The sequence below is a fragment of the Schizosaccharomyces pombe genome, assembly GCF_000002945.2.
Source record: "Schizosaccharomyces pombe strain 972h- genome assembly, chromosome: II".
Classification (NCBI taxonomy): Eukaryota; Fungi; Ascomycota; class Schizosaccharomycetes; order Schizosaccharomycetales; family Schizosaccharomycetaceae; genus Schizosaccharomyces; species Schizosaccharomyces pombe.
The window spans coordinates 4,268,457-4,285,804 of record NC_003423.3 but is presented as its reverse complement, the minus strand read 5'-3'; the positions used below and the strand labels follow the sequence as shown (position 1 = coordinate 4,285,804).

The window sequence follows — 17,348 nt, the reverse complement described above, 5'->3', positions numbered from 1 at the left end:
CAAATTTTTTAAATAGCTATCAAAAATGATGCTATAAAAAGTAAACCGCAATTTGCATTATGAAGAGTGATTTACCTGTTATGTTACCGATACACAAACTCGTTCATAACTTTCCTATAGTCATTTTACAAGGTTAAGAAGGCTTTATTCAACGTCCGTTTCAATATCCCTGCAAACGACATTTGAAAATGACAAAATCAATTGGAATAATAAATGGAGTATTTGTGAATTGCACAGGCAGACCTACCGTACACTGAAATATGCTTTTGTTATGTACACAATTACTAAGGCTGATATTTACAGATTAAAAATAAGATACGTTATATCAAGATAACAGTCGGTAGACGATTTAAACGCGCATCTTCTTAATATTAGTTGTGAATAGATACGAGAATGAAATTTTTTTTACACACTAGTATTCGACCATTTTGAAAAATATTTAGTCAATTCATCGCAAAATGTGGATCAAAAAAGGGAATGCAACCACAGAATACACCTTAGACCGCTTTAATGATAAGAATCACTGAATAACCTAGAAACCCGAATGATGCTCAATGGAAAATAAACAAAAAGGGATCTGTAAGATAACACACACCTTTCCACATACGCTTGACAACGAAATTTCATCCAAGACCAATCAAACGCTCCACATCAATAGGCTACTCTCAAGTCACCAGTTCATCTATGCAAGAGCGGGAAAGTCAGTCTCAGAAAGGGTGGGAGGTGCCTGTTGGGTTTTTGAGGCAGTTTCTGAAGGACCACGACGGGGAGCACGGTTAGGACGGCCACCGCGAGCAGGACGAGCAGTAAAAGTTTGCTCGATATCAAGAAGAACCTTCTTTGGCTTGCTTTCCTTGGCAGCAGACTTCTTTTGAGAAGCGCTCTTCTTAAGAGAGGCAAACAATTCTTCGGGGGCACTCTTCTCGACCTTAGTAGCGTTTTCAAGTTTCTCAACAGTACGACCAACAGGCTTTGCGGCGGACTTGCGTTCAGACAGATATTCATCAAGAGTCTTAACATTTTCCTCCTCGGCAGCAGGAGTTTGGGCTCCAGAGGGAGTGTTACCTTCGTTCTCTGCAACATCAGGGTTAGCAGCAGAGTTTACGAGATCACCCCAGCCACGTTCAGTAGCCTTCTTGGTATCACTAAAATAATGGTTAGCAATTATATAATTTGGCATTCACATGTAGAAAAATAAAACACATACACTCTACCAGTTTGGCTATGGCGGTCAAATTCACGACCACGGCGAGCACGAGCATTGCGGCGGTTGGAGGGGGCGCCAGTGGCATCCACAGGATGGGCAGCGTTGTTAGCACGAGCTTCTTTGCCTTCACGAGCAAAGGCTTCGTTTCCTTGAGGAGCTTGACGGCGTCTGCGAGGTTGGTCTGCCTTCTTATTAACGGTACGCTCACGAGGAGTGGGTTGGTTAGGGTCACGCTTCCTAGAGGTGGTGCTTTGAGCGACTAATTCGCGGGGGACAGGAGGGCTGTCGGAGCGCTTTTTGTCACGAGAAGCAGCGGTTTTCTTCTCGGTAGTAGTAGCTGCGGGAGTCTCCTCTCCGAGGAGGTCAAAGAGGTTCTATAATTTGGTTACTACTTGCGAAAACAAAATAAAAATCAGCAGAGTCTGCAGAGCTAACACTCTAAAGAATAATGAACGAAATGTGAATTTATATTTTTTAATACTTGAGCGTCTTTATACAGGCTATACTTCTATAAAGTATTTCATTCGGGTCGCAGTAATGAAACCTTAAACACAGCCCTAAAACATGCTACAAATAATTACCAGTTCGTTCATTTCCTAACCCTTAAAATAATCGTTTAATGATAAAATGTTTAAATCATACCTTGGATGCAACAGACATTTGGAAGCTGGAAAGTTAATTGTGTGTGTTCAGTTACACAACTACAGTCATCCAAAAAGCAGTCACTCAAACTTAGGGTAGGTTGAAACAAATGATGTGCTTTGTCCATCATCTTACGGTAATACCTAAGGCTATCTTAAAATTACAGTTATTCAACACAATGCCTGTCTTTTTTCTATGATATCGGAAGCACTTGGCTTACAATTGTCAATATTCGTTTTATCGAATCATTCATTTCTTTAGCATTAAAATAAGTTTTATTAAGAAATATACTACTGGTAAAAAAAAGCTAGGCAGTCTAAGTAAGAATTAATTACATTATATTTTGAAACAAATAATAAATTAATTCATTCAATGTAAAAAGACTGGTACTAAAATCGTTATAAACTAAATCCAACCAAGTAATAACTTGAGACGATTAACATTAAGCATCAATATCGATTGGGTCATCAGAGGAACCTTTTCCCATTGTTCCATTTGTTTTGCGAGAGGCACGTAGAGATGTACCGGCACCTTCAAACTTAAATAAATTGGGGTCTTTCTTAGAATCTTCTTCAATAGAGGGTGCTTTATAAGGATACCCAAAGAAGTATGTACCCAATGGTAGGATCAACGGAGCAGGACATTCTTGTTTCTCAACATCGAGCAAATTTATTTTAGGCACTTCAGCAACTTCTTTACCATTTAGTTTAGTCCCTGTTCCCTTCATCAAATTCGAATCGCCCTGCCTCACCAGCTCATCGTAACCAATCTTGGTAACCATCGTTCCTTGAACGCCAGCAATATTTTGCTGCTTGTTTTTTTGCAAACTTTCTTCATAACCGATGGGGGGATCAAAATCAACTACCAAATCGGTTTCTACCACTGAGACAACATGGCGGGAGTCATCAGGTTGAACATCTATAACTTTTATTTGATATACCTGGTCGTTATACAAAATCTCAAATATATCAGATTTTGTAAGCGTACTGAAATTCCTAAGCGCATTTTCCAATACCGCTCTGTGGTCCGTGATATCAAGAAAATTCACGCTTTGAGGCTGTAATTTGACATAGCTGCCCTGTGCTATATCAGTATTTATAACTCGAACCAAATCTCCAGGCTCAAGGCTAAGTGTAGTCATCATCTGTGCCCTAGTTAGTACATTTCTGACAGTCTTTAAATTTTTTCATACCCAATAAGGCAGGTAGACACGTCCCTCTTCCGCAATAAATTCTAACACACCCCCATGAGTTTTTTTCTCTGCAGCTTCGTTTTCAAAGTCAAAAAGCATGGGATAACTGACATTCAGGCGTGCTAATAGTTAATTAACAGATTTAAAAGGCTTAATAAATTCTCTTCGCATTACGTACATAGTTTTTCTAAAGCTGAAGGTGGTAATATTACTAGACGTAGTTGTTAATACTAATAATCCCCAATAACAATATAAAAAATATTGAGCAGAGAATGTTAACCATAAGCAAATGCGCAAGCAAGCGCTCAAAGATAAAATCACATGAACTTCATGAGTATATAAAATCAAATCTCCAACAATGTGAAAACTTAAAAGTATTTTCAAACCTTACCTTTCCCACCATAATTGACATTTGGCCGTTCCTCACCAGGAATCATGGCAACAGGATAACAGCGGTAACGAGTATCAAATCGCTGATTTACATTATTATGAAAAGCTGACCGAAGTTGAGACATCATGGAGAAACCATCATCGTCGCTTGAGAAAAAGCTGCCGCCAAACTAATACGTGAGTAAGTCAACGTACGCATTCTCTAAAAAAACCATACCATATTTGCTTTTTTTGCGAAAAAAGGAAAGAGTAACTATGGTTCTCCCAATTTTTTATAATGCAACGTAAATGTTGTAGTGCAAGCAAAATACACTTGATGACTGAAAGAATTTGGCTATGTACAGCATTCGTTGACGCAAATGCCACTATTTGGGACCAAGGCAAGAAGTTAGTTTACGAAATTTAAGGAGGTTCCTCAAGGTCTTTAACTGTTTATAAAATAGTACCTTGTAATATGTTATCTGAGCCTACCATATGTGAAGCATAGCTGTACTATCTTGATATTTCATGAAATATCAGTGCAATTCTCGTTAAGCTTTACAGTGTAGTTTTGGATAGATACGTTGTAAAATTGGGTCATATTCTTAAATGTTGTCAGTTGATCAGTTGATTATAGTAGCTCAACAAGGACCGTGGGTTTCTTGAATAATTTGTGACAAAAGTTGTGCTAGTTCTTTAGACCAGAAATTGTTGGTGTTCATGAGCTAAAACTTCACCAACACCAAACTCTGGGTACAATCTTCACTGTACATTCGTGATTAAAGAATAATCGATTGTTGAGTGTTTAATATCAGTTGTTCAATTCAAAGGCATTCCCAAAGCAGGAGACAGTATTGTCTACATTAACAATGGCTTATCTTATTGATATACCATTTGAATACTTCTCTTCTTTCCTTGGAGTCCACCCGGATCAGCTCAAGTTACTGTTTTGTTTTCTTTCAGCATACCCGTTTGCCGGCATACTAAAAAGACTTCCTTCGGCTCCATGGATTAGAAACTTATTTTCAATAAGCATAGGTTTATTTTATCTCATTGGTGTTCATCATCTTTACGATGGCGTTTTAGTTTTGCTATTTGACGCTTTGTTCACATATTTCGTGGCCGCGTTTTATCGATCGTCACGAATGCCATGGATCATATTTATAGTAATCCTTGGCCATACATTTAGCAGCCATGTTATTCGGTACATTTACCCTTCAGAAAATACTGATATTACTGCTTCACAAATGGTACTATGTATGAAGCTTACAGCGTTTGCCTGGTCTGTTTACGACGGTCGTCTTCCTTCAAGTGAATTATCTTCTTATCAAAAAGACCGCGCGTTGAGAAAGATTCCTAATATCTTGTATTTCCTTGGATACGTATTTTTCTTTCCCTCATTACTTGTTGGTCCAGCTTTTGATTATGTTGATTACGAAAGGTTTATAACCCTTTCTATGTTTAAGCCTTTGGCTGATCCTTATGAAAAACAGATAACACCACACAGTTTGGAACCAGCCTTAGGTCGTTGCTGGCGAGGTCTGTTGTGGCTGATTTTATTTATTACCGGAAGCTCAATCTATCCTTTAAAGTTTCTACTTACACCTAAGTTTGCTTCCTCCCCTATTTTGCTAAAATATGGATACGTTTGCATAACTGCTTTTGTTGCAAGAATGAAATATTATGGCGCATGGGAACTTTCTGACGGTGCATGTATATTGTCAGGCATTGGTTATAATGGCCTGGATTCTTCTAAGCATCCTCGTTGGGATCGAGTGAAGAATATTGACCCTATTAAGTTCGAATTCGCAGATAATATCAAATGTGCTCTTGAGGCTTGGAACATGAATACCAATAAATGGCTTCGAAATTACGTTTATTTGAGAGTTGCAAAGAAGGGAAAGCGTCCAGGGTTCAAAAGTACGCTAAGCACATTCACTGTTAGTGCAATGTGGCATGGAGTTTCTGCTGGATATTATTTGACTTTTGTTTCCGCAGCCTTTATCCAAACAGTTGCAAAATACACGCGTCGCCATGTTCGCCCATTTTTCCTTAAACCAGATATGGAAACTCCTGGGCCTTTTAAGCGAGTCTATGATGTTATTGGTATGGTAGCAACAAACCTCTCTCTCTCCTATCTAATTATCTCTTTCCTTCTTTTGAATCTAAAAGAATCAATACACGTTTGGAAAGAGCTATATTTTATTGTGCATATATATATATTGATAGCTCTGGCTGTGTTCAATTCCCCAATAAGGTCGAAATTAGATAATAAGATACGATCCAGAGTCAACAGCTATAAACTAAAAAGTTACGAACAATCTATGAAATCCACTAGTGATACGGACATGTTAAATATGTCGGTGCCCAAAAGAGAAGATTTTGAAAATGATGAATGAAGGATTAATTTGCTATGAGGTAGCATCATATGCAATAAATTGAAGCATTTGAATATTTTGCAGCTTTGTTAACAGCAATTTCATCTTAATTGTTCATCATATACAATACCTTTCATGGCGGCAGTATATTCATTGTGTTTATATATATGTTTACATATTAAAGTAGTCTCTTAAATAAAATTCCTGAATGTTTTCTCTCAATTCAGTTTTTAAGTTTAACATCTAATTTCCTTTGATGATTTATTTTGGTTACAACATTATGAGAGTTTGAATTTATTTTGCTTTAGTATCTGGTAGTAGGTAACGTTGCTATATCTAGTACCTTAGTCCACTAAATTCAACACGAACGCGCTATAGAACTTGAGCGATTCTTATTAAAGAACTTTTTTGAGGGTATGAACTGAATGGAATTAGGCAAAAGCAAATTCTCTTGGAAGGACTTGCAATATTGTGATAAAGCAGGTACACAAAATTCACCGTTAAGGGTTGTAGCTCATATTGATCAGGATGCTTTTTACGCTCAAGTCGAAAGTGTTCGCCTAGGATTAGACCATTCAGTTCCCCTTGCTGTTCAACAATGGCAAGGGCTTATTGCTGTAAACTACGCAGCCCGTGCAGCGAATATTTCACGCCATGAAACAGTTACTGAAGCAAAAAAGAAATGTCCAGAGCTTTGTACCGCTCATGTAAAAACTTGGAAAGCTGGGGAGTCAGAGGCTAAGTACCATGAAAACCCAAATCCTAACTACTATAAAACCTGTTTAGATCCTTATCGGCACGAAAGCGTTAAGATTCTTAACATCATAAAGAAACATGCGCCTGTGGTTAAGAAGGCTAGTATTGACGAATGTTTTATTGAACTTACGAGTGATGTTAAACGGATTGTGTTGGAGGAATATCCTTACTTGAAAATTCCCTCTGAGGACTCAAATGTTGCTTTGCCGCAGGCTCCAGTGCTACTATGGCCTGCTGAGTTTGGAATGGTCATTGAAGAAGAAGTTGTAGATAGAACGAAAGAAGATTATGAAAGGGATTGGGATGATGTTTTTTTATTTTACGCTGCAAAAATCGTGAAAGAAATTCGCGATGATATATACTTGCAACTCAAATACACGTGCTCAGCAGGAGTTTCTTTTAACCCAATGCTTTCAAAGCTTGTCAGCTCGCGTAATAAACCAAACAAGCAAACTATTTTAACGAAAAATGCAATTCAAGATTATTTAGTGTCATTAAAGATTACTGATATAAGAATGCTGGGCGGAAAATTTGGAGAAGAAATAATTAATTTATTAGGAACAGATTCTATTAAGGATGTTTGGAATATGAGTATGGACTTTTTGATAGATAAGCTTGGTCAAACTAACGGTCCACTCGTTTGGAATTTGTGCCATGGAATTGATAACACTGAGATTACTACACAAGTTCAGATTAAATCAATGTTGTCGGCTAAAAATTTTTCTCAGCAAAAAGTGAAGTCTGAAGAAGATGCAATTAACTGGTTTCAAGTATTCGCATCTGATCTTCGATCACGATTCCTTGAACTTGAAGGAATGAGAAGGCCCAAGACCATTTGTTTGACTGTTGTATCAAGATTTCTGAGAAAGTCAAGGTCAAGTCAAATACCTATGAATGTTGATATTAGCACTCAGTTTATTGTTGAAGCAACATCCAAACTGTTGCGTCAACTGCAACAGGAATTCGATGTATATCCGATTTCAAACTTATCTATTAGCTTTCAAAACATCATAGAGGTTGATCGTAATTCTAGGGGAATTGAGGGTTTTTTAAAAAAGTCCAATGATGAAATCTACATGTCTACTTCTGTTTCACCTTCTATTGAGGGACGCGCTAAATTATTGAACGAAAATATGAGGGAAAATAATTCTTTTGAATTATCTTCGGAAAAAGATATAAAGTCACCTAAAAGGTTGAAAAGAGGTAAAGGTAAAGGGATTTTTGATATGCTACAACAGACCGCTGTTTCTAAACCAACGGAGAATTCAGCTGATGAAACTTACACGTGTGAAGAATGCGAACAGAAAATTACTTTATCCGAAAGAAATGAACATGAAGATTATCATATAGCTCTCTCCATTTCGAGAAAAGAACGCTATAATAACTTAGTACCGCCATCCCATGATAAACCTAAGCAAGTAAAGCCTAAAACATATGGAAGGAAAACCGGTAGCAAGCATTATGCACCTTTATCCGATGAAACAAACAACAAAAGAGCATTTTTGGACGCATTTTTAGGAAACGGTGGAAATCTGACACCAAATTGGAAAAAGCAAACGCCAAAAGCAATTTCCAACAGCTCAGACAACATGACCCAGTTACACTTAGATTTGGCTAATTCCACCGTAACTTGTTCAGAATGTTCTATGGAGTACAATTCAACGAGCGAAGAAGATATTTTGCTTCATTCTAGGTTTCATTCTCGGGTTCTAGGAGGTGTTACTGTGTCCTTTCAATGCTCTCCTATTTATCGCGTTAACTATGGTTTGAGTTCCGATTGCATATACAGCATAAATTCAGAAAGCTCATTAATTGATCAAAGAAAAGCAGAGGAAGCTTTATCTTTCGTAAATAACGAACTTTCAAGTGAGCCTATTGAAACAATTGGGGTAGATAAATATACCACATTTCTATTCATATCAGATAAGAAATGTGTCGGATTACTTCTGGCAGAGCGTATATCTTCTGCATACATAGTCGATGAACTTGAACTCAACAACAACAATAGCACCTCTTCCGCAGTATATATAAAAAACGAAAATCTACGAAAGGGGTTTGTATTGGGTATTTCCAGGATTTGGGTATCAGCTTCAAGACGCAAACAAGGGATAGCAAGTTTACTATTAGACAATGCTTTAAAAAAATTCATTTACGGTTACGTTATATCGCCTGCAGAAGTTGCTTTTAGTCAGCCTAGTGAAAGTGGTAAACAGTTCATTATTTCGTGGCATCGTTCTCGAAACAATGGTTCTTCGAAGTCACTTCGATATGCTGTTTATGAAAGTTGAAAATAGTCTGACAAAATTAAAGTTGTTCTAAATATCTATCTAAGCGTTATATAGAAGTTTTTTTTTTAAATTATTAATTAATCATTAATGAAAACCGTTTTGTTTAACGAAATGTTTGGCTTTGCCTAATGAATGATGCTTAAGGGCATCTATTACAACTGGGAACACTTCCTCTTTAACATCCTGGCCCCATAGAAAGTCAAGATGTTCATAATGAGCAATCTAACTTATATTAGCATATTGAGCAACAAACCTATAAAATAAAAGGCTTACCGAAACTTCCTTTGCATGGGGAGGAAGAGCAGTTCTCATTACTTCCATATTGATCAAAGTATCTTTACCTCCCCATAGTATCAGCATTGGGCATTTGATATTATTCGTAGGAAACAGAGGAACTTGGTAATGGCGTGAACCATATCCAGCTAGAAGAGCCATATCGTCGTCATAAAGCTGGAAAGTACAGTTTTTTATAATCTGAAGCCAGTGAACAACACTCTTTACACTTGAAAAAGAGTAAAGATGTGCATAACCGCAAAGTTTTTGATTAAGAGAAATGTTGGATAGGTCCCAGTTGAATAAAATTTTAAGGGATACATCGACAATTTTTACAAAAATTGGGGGATCTGTAGAGTAAGCAGATGAAGTTGAAATTTAAAAAAAAGAAACATACAACATATATTTTGCCAAAAAGTGACTGAAGGTAAAAGACAACGGCGCCCAAAAAGATGATACATAATTTTTGGATTAACTTTGACAATATAGTCAACGAAGTAATTTGAAAAGCCTTTGGGAGCATAAGCAGGCGCTAACCCTATGAAAATATTTACTTTGTCATTCAAATCCGGATTAATGCTAAGTGCAGCCATTGCTTGAGCAGTTCCTTGAGAAAAGCCAATATAGTTTAGTTTTTCTCTTCCTGTTTCCCTCAAGATGTAATCAACAGTATCGGGAATATCAAACATGGCCATATCATCTAACGAGAAGTTCCAAAATTCTTCGTCCTTCGGTTTGTAAGTAATGTGTTTCCTGCTATACTTGTTTCCTCGATTGTTGCCCAACTAAATGTATTGTTAGTCAACGCCAAATATATCCTACGAAAATCTAATGTAAACATTTGCCCTTCTCATATTTGTTAAATCAATAGCTTTTCTTTACGCGTCTTCAACAATAGCTCGGGATAGAGTCTTGATCTGGCAAGCAAATAACTTACCCAAACATCATATCCAGATTCAATTAAAACAAAAGGAAGACTTCTCTCGGATTCATTAACTGCAACCCATAATTCAGAATTTGTCATGAGCCCATGGTGACAATAAACTACTTCACGCTTATGTTGGCTTTGCTTAGGATGTGTAATTCTATGTAGACATAGTATAAAGTTGTCTTGAGTTCGCACAAGGTGTTCTTCAACCCGATACCCAAAGGCTTCGCATATTTCATAAATGTTTCGACACTTTTGAACCGCATCGGTCATTCCATCCGTAGTTTTAGAGCTTATGTAGTAATGATACAGAACAATTATACGTACACGAAACCATTCCCTGACTCGCTCAGGTATCATGTAAATAAATATTCGTGCTACTAATTCGGTATACACACCGACGAAAGCTGCAATTACGCCAACATAGTCTCCCCTTTTTCACGTTAAAAACAATGAATCTTTTGAAGAGGATTGTTTACGTACCAATATATTTGATTTTTATTGAATCCTGACATACTACCAAAAAATTCGATTGTTGGTAAAAAATAGGCTGATCAACAACAACACCATGGCATACGAAAATATGATTAATTTTACAAAACGTCAATATCAAATATAACTTGAATAAATCGACTTTGTTTCTTTTTCTTTACATCAATCAATAGCTTTAATCATTTATTTCAATGAATTGATCTAAATTTAAATACAAAACAAGTATTTTACATAAGGGTTGAACTACTCGTAAATAAACATTTTTAATTGTTATCCTTTTTATTTAACTTTCCTGATCTTAACAATGAGGCTGATCATTCTGCGGCATTATGCAGTGTTACCATTAAACTAATGTTGTGGTCGCACAATGCAAACATCCATACATAGTAATTTAAGTTACGGTTTATATTCAAAAATAGAATGTTTATTTACGCCGACATATCAAATCATGAATTTTATTTGTTTACAGAAATAAGCTTCCATATTATGAAATAGTTCGTTTATTTGTTTATCAAATATAGCTCTCTGAGCAGTCCTTTTGTTTACGCCTAAAAATACTATATATACTTGGCAAAAGTTCCCTGTATCTTCACCGGAACAACTCACTACACGAAATGAAATTGTCATTGAAGGATCTCGCATTGTCAATCATTCTCGTGTTGGGCGTTGCTCCCCCGGTCCAGGCATTATCTGCCGAGGAATGGAAAAAGCAATCCGTTTATAATGTTATGACCGATAGGTTTGCTACCAGCAAGGTCGTACCTCATTGCGATGTGAAAGCTGAAAAGTACTGTGGAGGAAATTGGCAAGGTATTGTTGATCATCTTGACTATATTCGAGATTTGGGTTTCACAGCGATTTCTATTTCTCCAGTCGTTGAACAACTTGAAGGCCCGGAATATCATGGGGAAGCCTACCACGGGCATAGACCTAAAAATTATTACCGTCTTAATCCTCACTTCGGGAACGAAGAGGACTTAAAAGAGCTTTCAGATGCTTTGCACGGCAAAGGCATGTATTTGATGGTAGATGTTGCCATAAATCACACAATTTCGGAATATTTTGAAGACGATTATTTCAAGAATACGTATTTCGATAAAACTCATATTGATCACAAATGCAAGGAACATTGCTCATGCCATCACGACAAGTTCCCTCGCCCAGTTCCTCACAATGGAACCAAGCCTGACCATAAACCCTGGAAGCACGAGGAACACTGCCATCACGGTAAGTTCCCTCGCCCAGTTCCTCATAATGGAACCAAGCCTGACCACAAGCCTTGGAAGCACGAGGAACACTGCTCATGCCATCATGATAAGTTCCCTCGTCCAGTTCCTCATAATGGAACCAAGCCTGACCATAAACCCTGGAAGCACGAGGAACACTGCTCATGCCATCATGATAAGTTCCCTCGTCCAGTTCCTCATAATGGAACCAAGCCTGATCATAAACCCTGGAAGCACGAGGAACACTGCCATCACGGTAAGTTTCCCCGTCCAATTCCTCACAATGGAACCAAGCCTGACCATAAACCCTGGAAGCACGAGGAACACTGCCATCACGGTAGGTTCCCTCGTCCAGTTCCCCACAATGGAACCAAGCCCGATCACAAGCCATGGAAGCACGAGGAACACTGCTCATGCCATCATGATAAGTTCTCTCGCCCAGTTCCTCATAATGGAACCAAGCCTGACCACAAACCTTGGAAGCACGAGGAACACTGCCACCATGGTAAGTTCCTTCGTCCAGTTCCTCACAATGTAACCAAGCCTGACCATAAACCCTGGAAGCACGAGGAACACTGCCATCACGGTAAGTTCCCTCGTCCAGTTCCCCACAATGGAACCAAGCCCGATCACAAGCCTTGGAAGCACGAGGAACACTGCTCTTGCCATGAAGACCATTCAGTTCATGAGCGTCCTAGTGCTAAAGGGGCTCTCGAGGACTATATTCAAACATTTGTAGAAACTTTCCAAATTGATGGTATTCGTTTCGATGCTATGGGTGACAAATATAGAAAGTACTGGCCAGATTTTTGCAAAGCTGCTGGAGTGTTTTGCATGGGTGACTTGAAATCTTCCGACTCTTTAAAAGTTTGTGATTGGCAAAACGACTTGGAAGGGTTGAGTAACTTCCCTGTTAGAGAATCTGCTGTAAAAGCATTTTTGATGAATAATCCAGAGGGAATTGTTGATCTTGCCGACAAAATGACTGACATGCGCGGTTTGTGTGTCAATCCCCTATTGTTAGGAAACTTCGTTGAGAACAAAGACCTTCCTAGAATGGCTTCAATTTCTAGTGATCCAGCCACCTTAAAGAATGCAATTGCTTTTGTTCTTATGGGAGATGGTATTCCTATGATGTACAACGGCCAAGAACTTGCCATGCGCGGTGAAGAGGTTCCTTATAATCGACCTGCAATTTGGGAGAAAGGTTTCCCAAAAAGAAATCCTTACTATAAGTTCACGTCTACAATCAATCGTTTCCGCAAAGCTATGATTGAAAGCAAAGACGGAGAAGCTTTCTTAAATATGCAGTCGGATATTAGCATCGTTGATAAAAGAATATTGCTTTTACGACGTGGCAAAGTAATAACCGTACTCAACAACTTAGGTTCATATTACATTCATTTCCATTATACTGTTTCGGCAGAAGAGCACAAGTGGATGGACGTATTATCTTGCAAGTCCGTTCCAGTACAAGATAATCGACAGGTATTTATGGTACGCAACGGTGAACCCATGATCTTGTACCCAGAGGAATCGGCTTATGAGATGGGATTGTGCCCATCTCCAATTCAGCTTACTGAAGATTATAACAGTGAAGGTTCTCTCTCCATTAACGTTGAAGAAGCCCAAACATCAAAGGCACCAGAGCAAAATCGAGGATTTACCAATGTCCTCGCCGCTCTTTTATTATCTTTGTTAATGATTTTGTAGGTATACGTTCCTTGAAATCTAATAATATACAGATTTTTTATTTTACATAAACCTTTTTCATATAAAGTATGATGACTTAGTTTACAGACCCATAGGGCTCTGTACTGAAGTTCATGAACGATAAGTCACCTCAATATAAATAATAGACGGGTAAATCCATTTTAATTTTTGGCTTTAAATTACAAAGTACTCAAGTAAAGCTTTAGCCAAAAAAATTTAAACTCCCATAATGATATCCGACGCAAACCGTCCAAACGTATTCATAATTGCGGTGGTGTGGCTAACTTGTATTTGACACAAGGCGAGCTGCGATACCCAAACACGTCCAGTTCCCTTAAATACTTCGTTGTTGGTTTATATAGGTATTTCAGCAAGTTATACCTAATATTCAGATAATTTGCTTATGCTCAACACAGGTCTACGAAAAGGGCTTGCGCTTTCACCGATAACTCACCTTCTGAAACGATGTAGTTCAGTTACAGACAATGTGCATCGAGTAAACTATTGCTACAATTACCACACAGTTCCTAATCTTTCACAAAGAAATTTGCTACCACTTTTCAGTCCTGAAGCTCTTGACATTGCCTGGGACCAGCATCAACGTCAAGTAGTAAAAGAATTAAATGATCGAGTGAAGGGAACAGAACTTGAGGATTCATCTGTGTTTAACATTATCTTTCAAACAGCCGCTTTGCCTGAGCATGCAGCCACATTCCAGTTTGCAAGTCAAGCTTACAACAATCATTTCTTTTTTCAAAGCTTGATCGGAAAAAGAGCTGCAGATGCCAAAAAAAACTCAAAATATGAAGCTAATGCCGCTATCAATAAAGCAGTCAATGAAAACTTTGGTTCTAAAGAAAATTTACTTTCTAAAATTCATGAGCTTGCCTCAAATAGTTTTGGAGCATGTTGGCTTTGGATTGTAATTGATGATTATAATAGATTAAACTTACTGAGAACTTTTCAAGCAGGTTCTCCGTATCTTTGGACTAGATGGCAATCAAATGATCCCCATCTTATTTCTAGTGTGCCAGATTATAGTGCCAGACCTCGAAAATATGCGCATGTTCCCATTTTAAACCTTTGTTTATGGAATCATGCATATTATAAAGATTACGGTCTTTTAAATCGCTCAAGATACATCGACACATGGTTTGATTGCATAGATTGGTCTGTCATTGAGGAAAGATTGACTAATTCTTTGGTATGAAAGAAAGGTGCAATCAATTTAGATAATTATATCTCATCACAATCTTGTTATGATTTTAAAAAAACGCCTTTTTCTACTTTCACCTTATAAATTTCATTCTAATTTTAATAAAAATTGTGTTTTCTCTACTCGTCCTTGAAACTTCTACAGTAGACTGTTTTGGCTCATGCTCGTATTCTAAATGATTTTAGGCTAATTCCGAGCAATCGAGTCATATAAGTTAAGTAATTTATTAACCAATTAACCGATTTATTGCTTAGAGGTTGAGATTAAAAACATTTTTTTTGTAAAGCTAGAAAAGCGCCAATACACAATGTAATTTACAGTTTATAGTGTCTCTTTTTCATGCAAAATTAAAAAAAAAAGATACCACAGAAAGGAGAAATTGAAATTTTACTGGTGGTTTATTTGCAAAGATAGAGTGGATTAGATTGATATCTAAATGAGAATTGACTAGTAAAGAAAAAGAATGTTCAAGTTAAAAAATCAGTGAGATAAGTGGACGAGCAATTTATCTCCTTGCCGCTGGGTGAACATTTTAACTCTCAAAGAAAGACAGACACCCTTTAGTTATTTGACCACAGGGCTGAATAAACAAAGATTAAAGAGACAAGGGTAGATGCAAGATATCTTCAAGTTATAAAACGAATGAAATAACGTATAAAAGCGATTATTGGATAAATTAATACTCTTCGTCAGCTTCGTACATTTCGTTATCCATAGAATCTTGACCAACCTCTTCGTAATCCCTTTCTAAGGCAGCCAAATCTTCTCTGGCTTCTGAAAATTCACCTTCTTCCATACCTTCACCGACATACCAATGAACAAAAGCACGCTTGCTGTACATAAGGTCAAACTTGTGGTCCAGACGAGACCAAGCTTCAGCAATCGAGGTGGTATTTGAAAGCATACAAACAGCACGATTTACCTTAGCGATTCCACTACCAGGAACGTGTTGGGGTGGCTCATAGCAAATACCGATTTTGAAACCAGTAGGGCACCAATCAACAAATTGGATGGTGCGACGAGATTTAATGCTAGTAACGGCAGCCTGGACATCACGTGGGATAACATCACCACGATACAAAAGACAAGTAGCCATATAGCGGCCAGTTCGTGGATCACATTTTACCATTTGATTATAAGGCTCAAAGCACTGATTCGTAATCTCTTGTACGCTGTTGGATTCATGGAATGCTTTAGCTGCACTGACAATAGGAGAATAAGTGACTAAAGGAAAGTGAATACGAGGGTATGGCACAAGATTAGTTTGAAACTCATTTAAGTCAACATTTAAGCTACCAGCAAATCGAAGAGAAGCGGTGATAGAAGAGACAACTTGAGCAATAAGGCGGTTGAGGTTTTCATAGGTTGGACGCTCAATGTCAAGATTTCGGCGACAGATATCGTAACAAGCCTCATTATCAACCATAAAGGTACAGTCAGAGTTATCGAGAGTAGCATGGGTAGTGAGCACAGAGTTGTAAGGTTCAACAACGGATGTGCTCACTTGAGGGGCGGGATAAACAGAAAATTGGAGGTTAGATTTCTTTCCGTATTCCATGTTCAAGCGCTCCAGAAGTAAAGCACCCAAACCCGAGCCGGTACCACCACCAAAAGAATGAAATACAAGGAAACCTTGGAGACCAGAACAATTGTCAGCCATACGACGTATCCTTTCTAATACACTATCAATCATTTCCTTTCCTACAGTATAATGTCCACGGGCGTAATTGTTAGAAGCATCTTCCTTACCAGTTACCATCTGTTCAGGATGAAACAGATCTTTATACGGTCCAGTACGAACTTGATCAATAACGTTAGGCTCAAGATCAACATAGATACTTCTAGGTACGAATTTTCCTTGCCCGGTTTCAGAAAAAAATGTACCGAATCCATCATTTAAATAGCTATTGTTTTTGTGAACTTCGGAGTTTTCTGTAGGAAAACCGTCGGGTCCTATGCCATGCTCCAAACAGTACAACTCCCAGCATGCTAGAAATGTTAGCTAAATTTTTTATGAAAAAATCGATTGCCAACTATTTAGAGTATACAGCAATACAAAAAGATGGATATTGAACATACCGTTACCGATTTGAACACCTGCTTGTCCAACATGAACAGAAATTACTTCTCTCATAATTTGTGATAATAACGAATGTAAATGCAACTAAACGCGCTACACAAGACGTTTTGGTTGCAAACTTAGGTTGTTTGTCAAGGGAGAGCGTAGGTACTCCAAGTCATGAGTAGGAAATAACGAAAAACGAATGAACTCGTAAAGCACTAAGGAGGGAAGTTTATGCAATGAGGTTCCAAAACTCATACCATGCAAATAACATAATGTTTTATAAAGAAGTAATATAAGTAGTATTCATTAATATTCTTGCAATGATCAATTTTCGAATTTTTCTGTACTGTACGGATTGAAGTGACGATAAATGTAAACAAAGAACTATGATTTGAAAGACATTTTTTCACGAAGCAAATGAACATAATTATTAGTATTTAAGCATAAATAATGAGAATTATGCTCCTTTGCCAAAGAATACGAGAATTTGTTTCAAATATGTAACAATTGTTTATAAAAACATACTAGCAACACTTTACGGTTTTTGATAAGAAAGGTTATAATCATTGCATTGCGTTTTACTGTTTTCTATATAATGATGTT

General features: G+C 37.6%; 8 protein-coding genes and 7 long non-coding RNA genes across 15 annotated transcripts; 8 read left to right on the top strand and 7 right to left on the bottom strand.

Annotated features, from left to right (window-relative positions):
- Positions 1-20: 20 nt before the first annotated feature.
- On the top strand, positions 21-638 carry SPOM_SPNCRNA.6523. The gene has a single exon (NR_195871.1). It is a non-coding gene; the product is annotated as a non-coding RNA (long non-coding RNA).
- On the bottom strand, positions 349-1,876 carry oga1 (protein stm1). The gene is made up of 3 exons (NM_001023802.3): positions 1,850-1,876; positions 1,208-1,581; positions 349-1,145 (listed from the first exon to the last, which is right to left on the bottom strand). Exons 1-3 carry the CDS (start codon positions 1,865-1,867, stop codon positions 683-685), a joined length of 855 nt encoding a protein of 284 aa, NP_596781.1. The 5' UTR covers positions 1,868-1,876; the 3' UTR covers positions 349-682.
- A 93-nt stretch (positions 1,877-1,969) lies between these two features.
- On the top strand, positions 1,970-3,211 carry SPOM_SPNCRNA.1686. Its single transcript, NR_150583.1, has one exon. It is a non-coding gene; the product is annotated as a non-coding RNA (long non-coding RNA).
- On the bottom strand, positions 2,191-3,773 carry ufd1 (Hrd1 ubiquitin ligase complex subunit Ufd1). The gene is made up of 5 exons (NM_001023801.3): positions 3,649-3,773; positions 3,433-3,601; positions 3,220-3,252; positions 3,042-3,163; positions 2,191-2,993 (listed from the first exon to the last, which is right to left on the bottom strand). The coding sequence occupies exons 1-5, from the start codon at positions 3,649-3,651 to the stop codon at positions 2,292-2,294; spliced, it is 1,029 nt and encodes a 342-aa protein (NP_596780.1). The 5' UTR covers positions 3,652-3,773; the 3' UTR covers positions 2,191-2,291.
- A 266-nt stretch (positions 3,774-4,039) lies between these two features.
- ale1 (MBOAT family O-acyltransferase) lies at positions 4,040-6,001 on the top strand. The gene has a single exon (NM_001023800.3). The coding sequence runs from the start codon at positions 4,280-4,282 to the stop codon at positions 5,807-5,809; it is 1,530 nt and encodes a 509-aa protein (NP_596779.1). The 5' UTR covers positions 4,040-4,279; the 3' UTR covers positions 5,810-6,001.
- On the bottom strand, positions 4,427-6,838 carry SPOM_SPNCRNA.6522. The gene has a single exon (NR_195870.1). It is a non-coding gene; the product is annotated as a non-coding RNA (long non-coding RNA).
- On the top strand, positions 6,152-8,941 carry eso1 (mitotic cohesin N-acetyltransferase/DNA polymerase eta Eso1 fusion protein). Its single transcript, NM_001023799.3, has one exon. It carries the CDS (start codon positions 6,214-6,216, stop codon positions 8,830-8,832), a length of 2,619 nt encoding a protein of 872 aa, NP_596778.1. The 5' UTR covers positions 6,152-6,213; the 3' UTR covers positions 8,833-8,941.
- SPOM_SPNCRNA.6521 lies at positions 7,086-8,091 on the bottom strand. The gene has a single exon (NR_195869.1). It is a non-coding gene; the product is annotated as a non-coding RNA (long non-coding RNA).
- On the bottom strand, positions 8,743-10,570 carry SPOM_SPBC16A3.12C (triglyceride lipase-cholesterol esterase). The gene is made up of 5 exons (NM_001023798.3): positions 10,517-10,570; positions 10,043-10,466; positions 9,503-9,890; positions 9,106-9,455; positions 8,743-9,054 (listed from the first exon to the last, which is right to left on the bottom strand). The coding sequence occupies exons 1-5, from the start codon at positions 10,546-10,548 to the stop codon at positions 8,917-8,919; spliced, it is 1,332 nt and encodes a 443-aa protein (NP_596777.1). The 5' UTR covers positions 10,549-10,570; the 3' UTR covers positions 8,743-8,916.
- Positions 10,571-10,661: 91 nt separating this feature from the next.
- SPOM_SPNCRNA.6520 lies at positions 10,662-10,866 on the top strand. Its single transcript, NR_195868.1, has one exon. It is a non-coding gene; the product is annotated as a non-coding RNA (long non-coding RNA).
- Positions 10,867-11,139: 273 nt separating this feature from the next.
- On the top strand, positions 11,140-13,464 carry meu7 (alpha-amylase 4; the record flags this gene model as incomplete). Its single annotated transcript, NM_001023797.1, has 1 exon — positions 11,140-13,464. The coding sequence occupies one exon, from the start codon at positions 11,140-11,142 to the stop codon at positions 13,462-13,464; it is 2,325 nt and encodes a 774-aa protein (NP_596776.1).
- On the bottom strand, positions 12,363-13,721 carry SPOM_SPNCRNA.1685. The gene has a single exon (NR_150582.1). It is a non-coding gene; the product is annotated as a non-coding RNA (long non-coding RNA).
- Positions 13,722-13,772: 51 nt separating this feature from the next.
- SPOM_SPBC16A3.14 (mitochondrial ribosomal protein subunit S26) lies at positions 13,773-14,814 on the top strand. The gene has a single exon (NM_001023796.4). The coding sequence runs from the start codon at positions 13,868-13,870 to the stop codon at positions 14,672-14,674; it is 807 nt and encodes a 268-aa protein (NP_596775.2). The 5' UTR covers positions 13,773-13,867; the 3' UTR covers positions 14,675-14,814.
- Positions 14,815-15,043: 229 nt separating this feature from the next.
- On the bottom strand, positions 15,044-16,893 carry nda2 (tubulin alpha 1). The gene is made up of 2 exons (NM_001023795.3): positions 16,760-16,893; positions 15,044-16,669 (listed from the first exon to the last, which is right to left on the bottom strand). Exons 1-2 carry the CDS (start codon positions 16,812-16,814, stop codon positions 15,357-15,359), a joined length of 1,368 nt encoding a protein of 455 aa, NP_596774.1. The 5' UTR covers positions 16,815-16,893; the 3' UTR covers positions 15,044-15,356.
- Positions 15,066-17,322, top strand: SPOM_SPNCRNA.6519. Its single transcript, NR_195867.1, has one exon. It is a non-coding gene; the product is annotated as a non-coding RNA (long non-coding RNA).
- Positions 17,323-17,348: the final 26 nt, after the last annotated feature.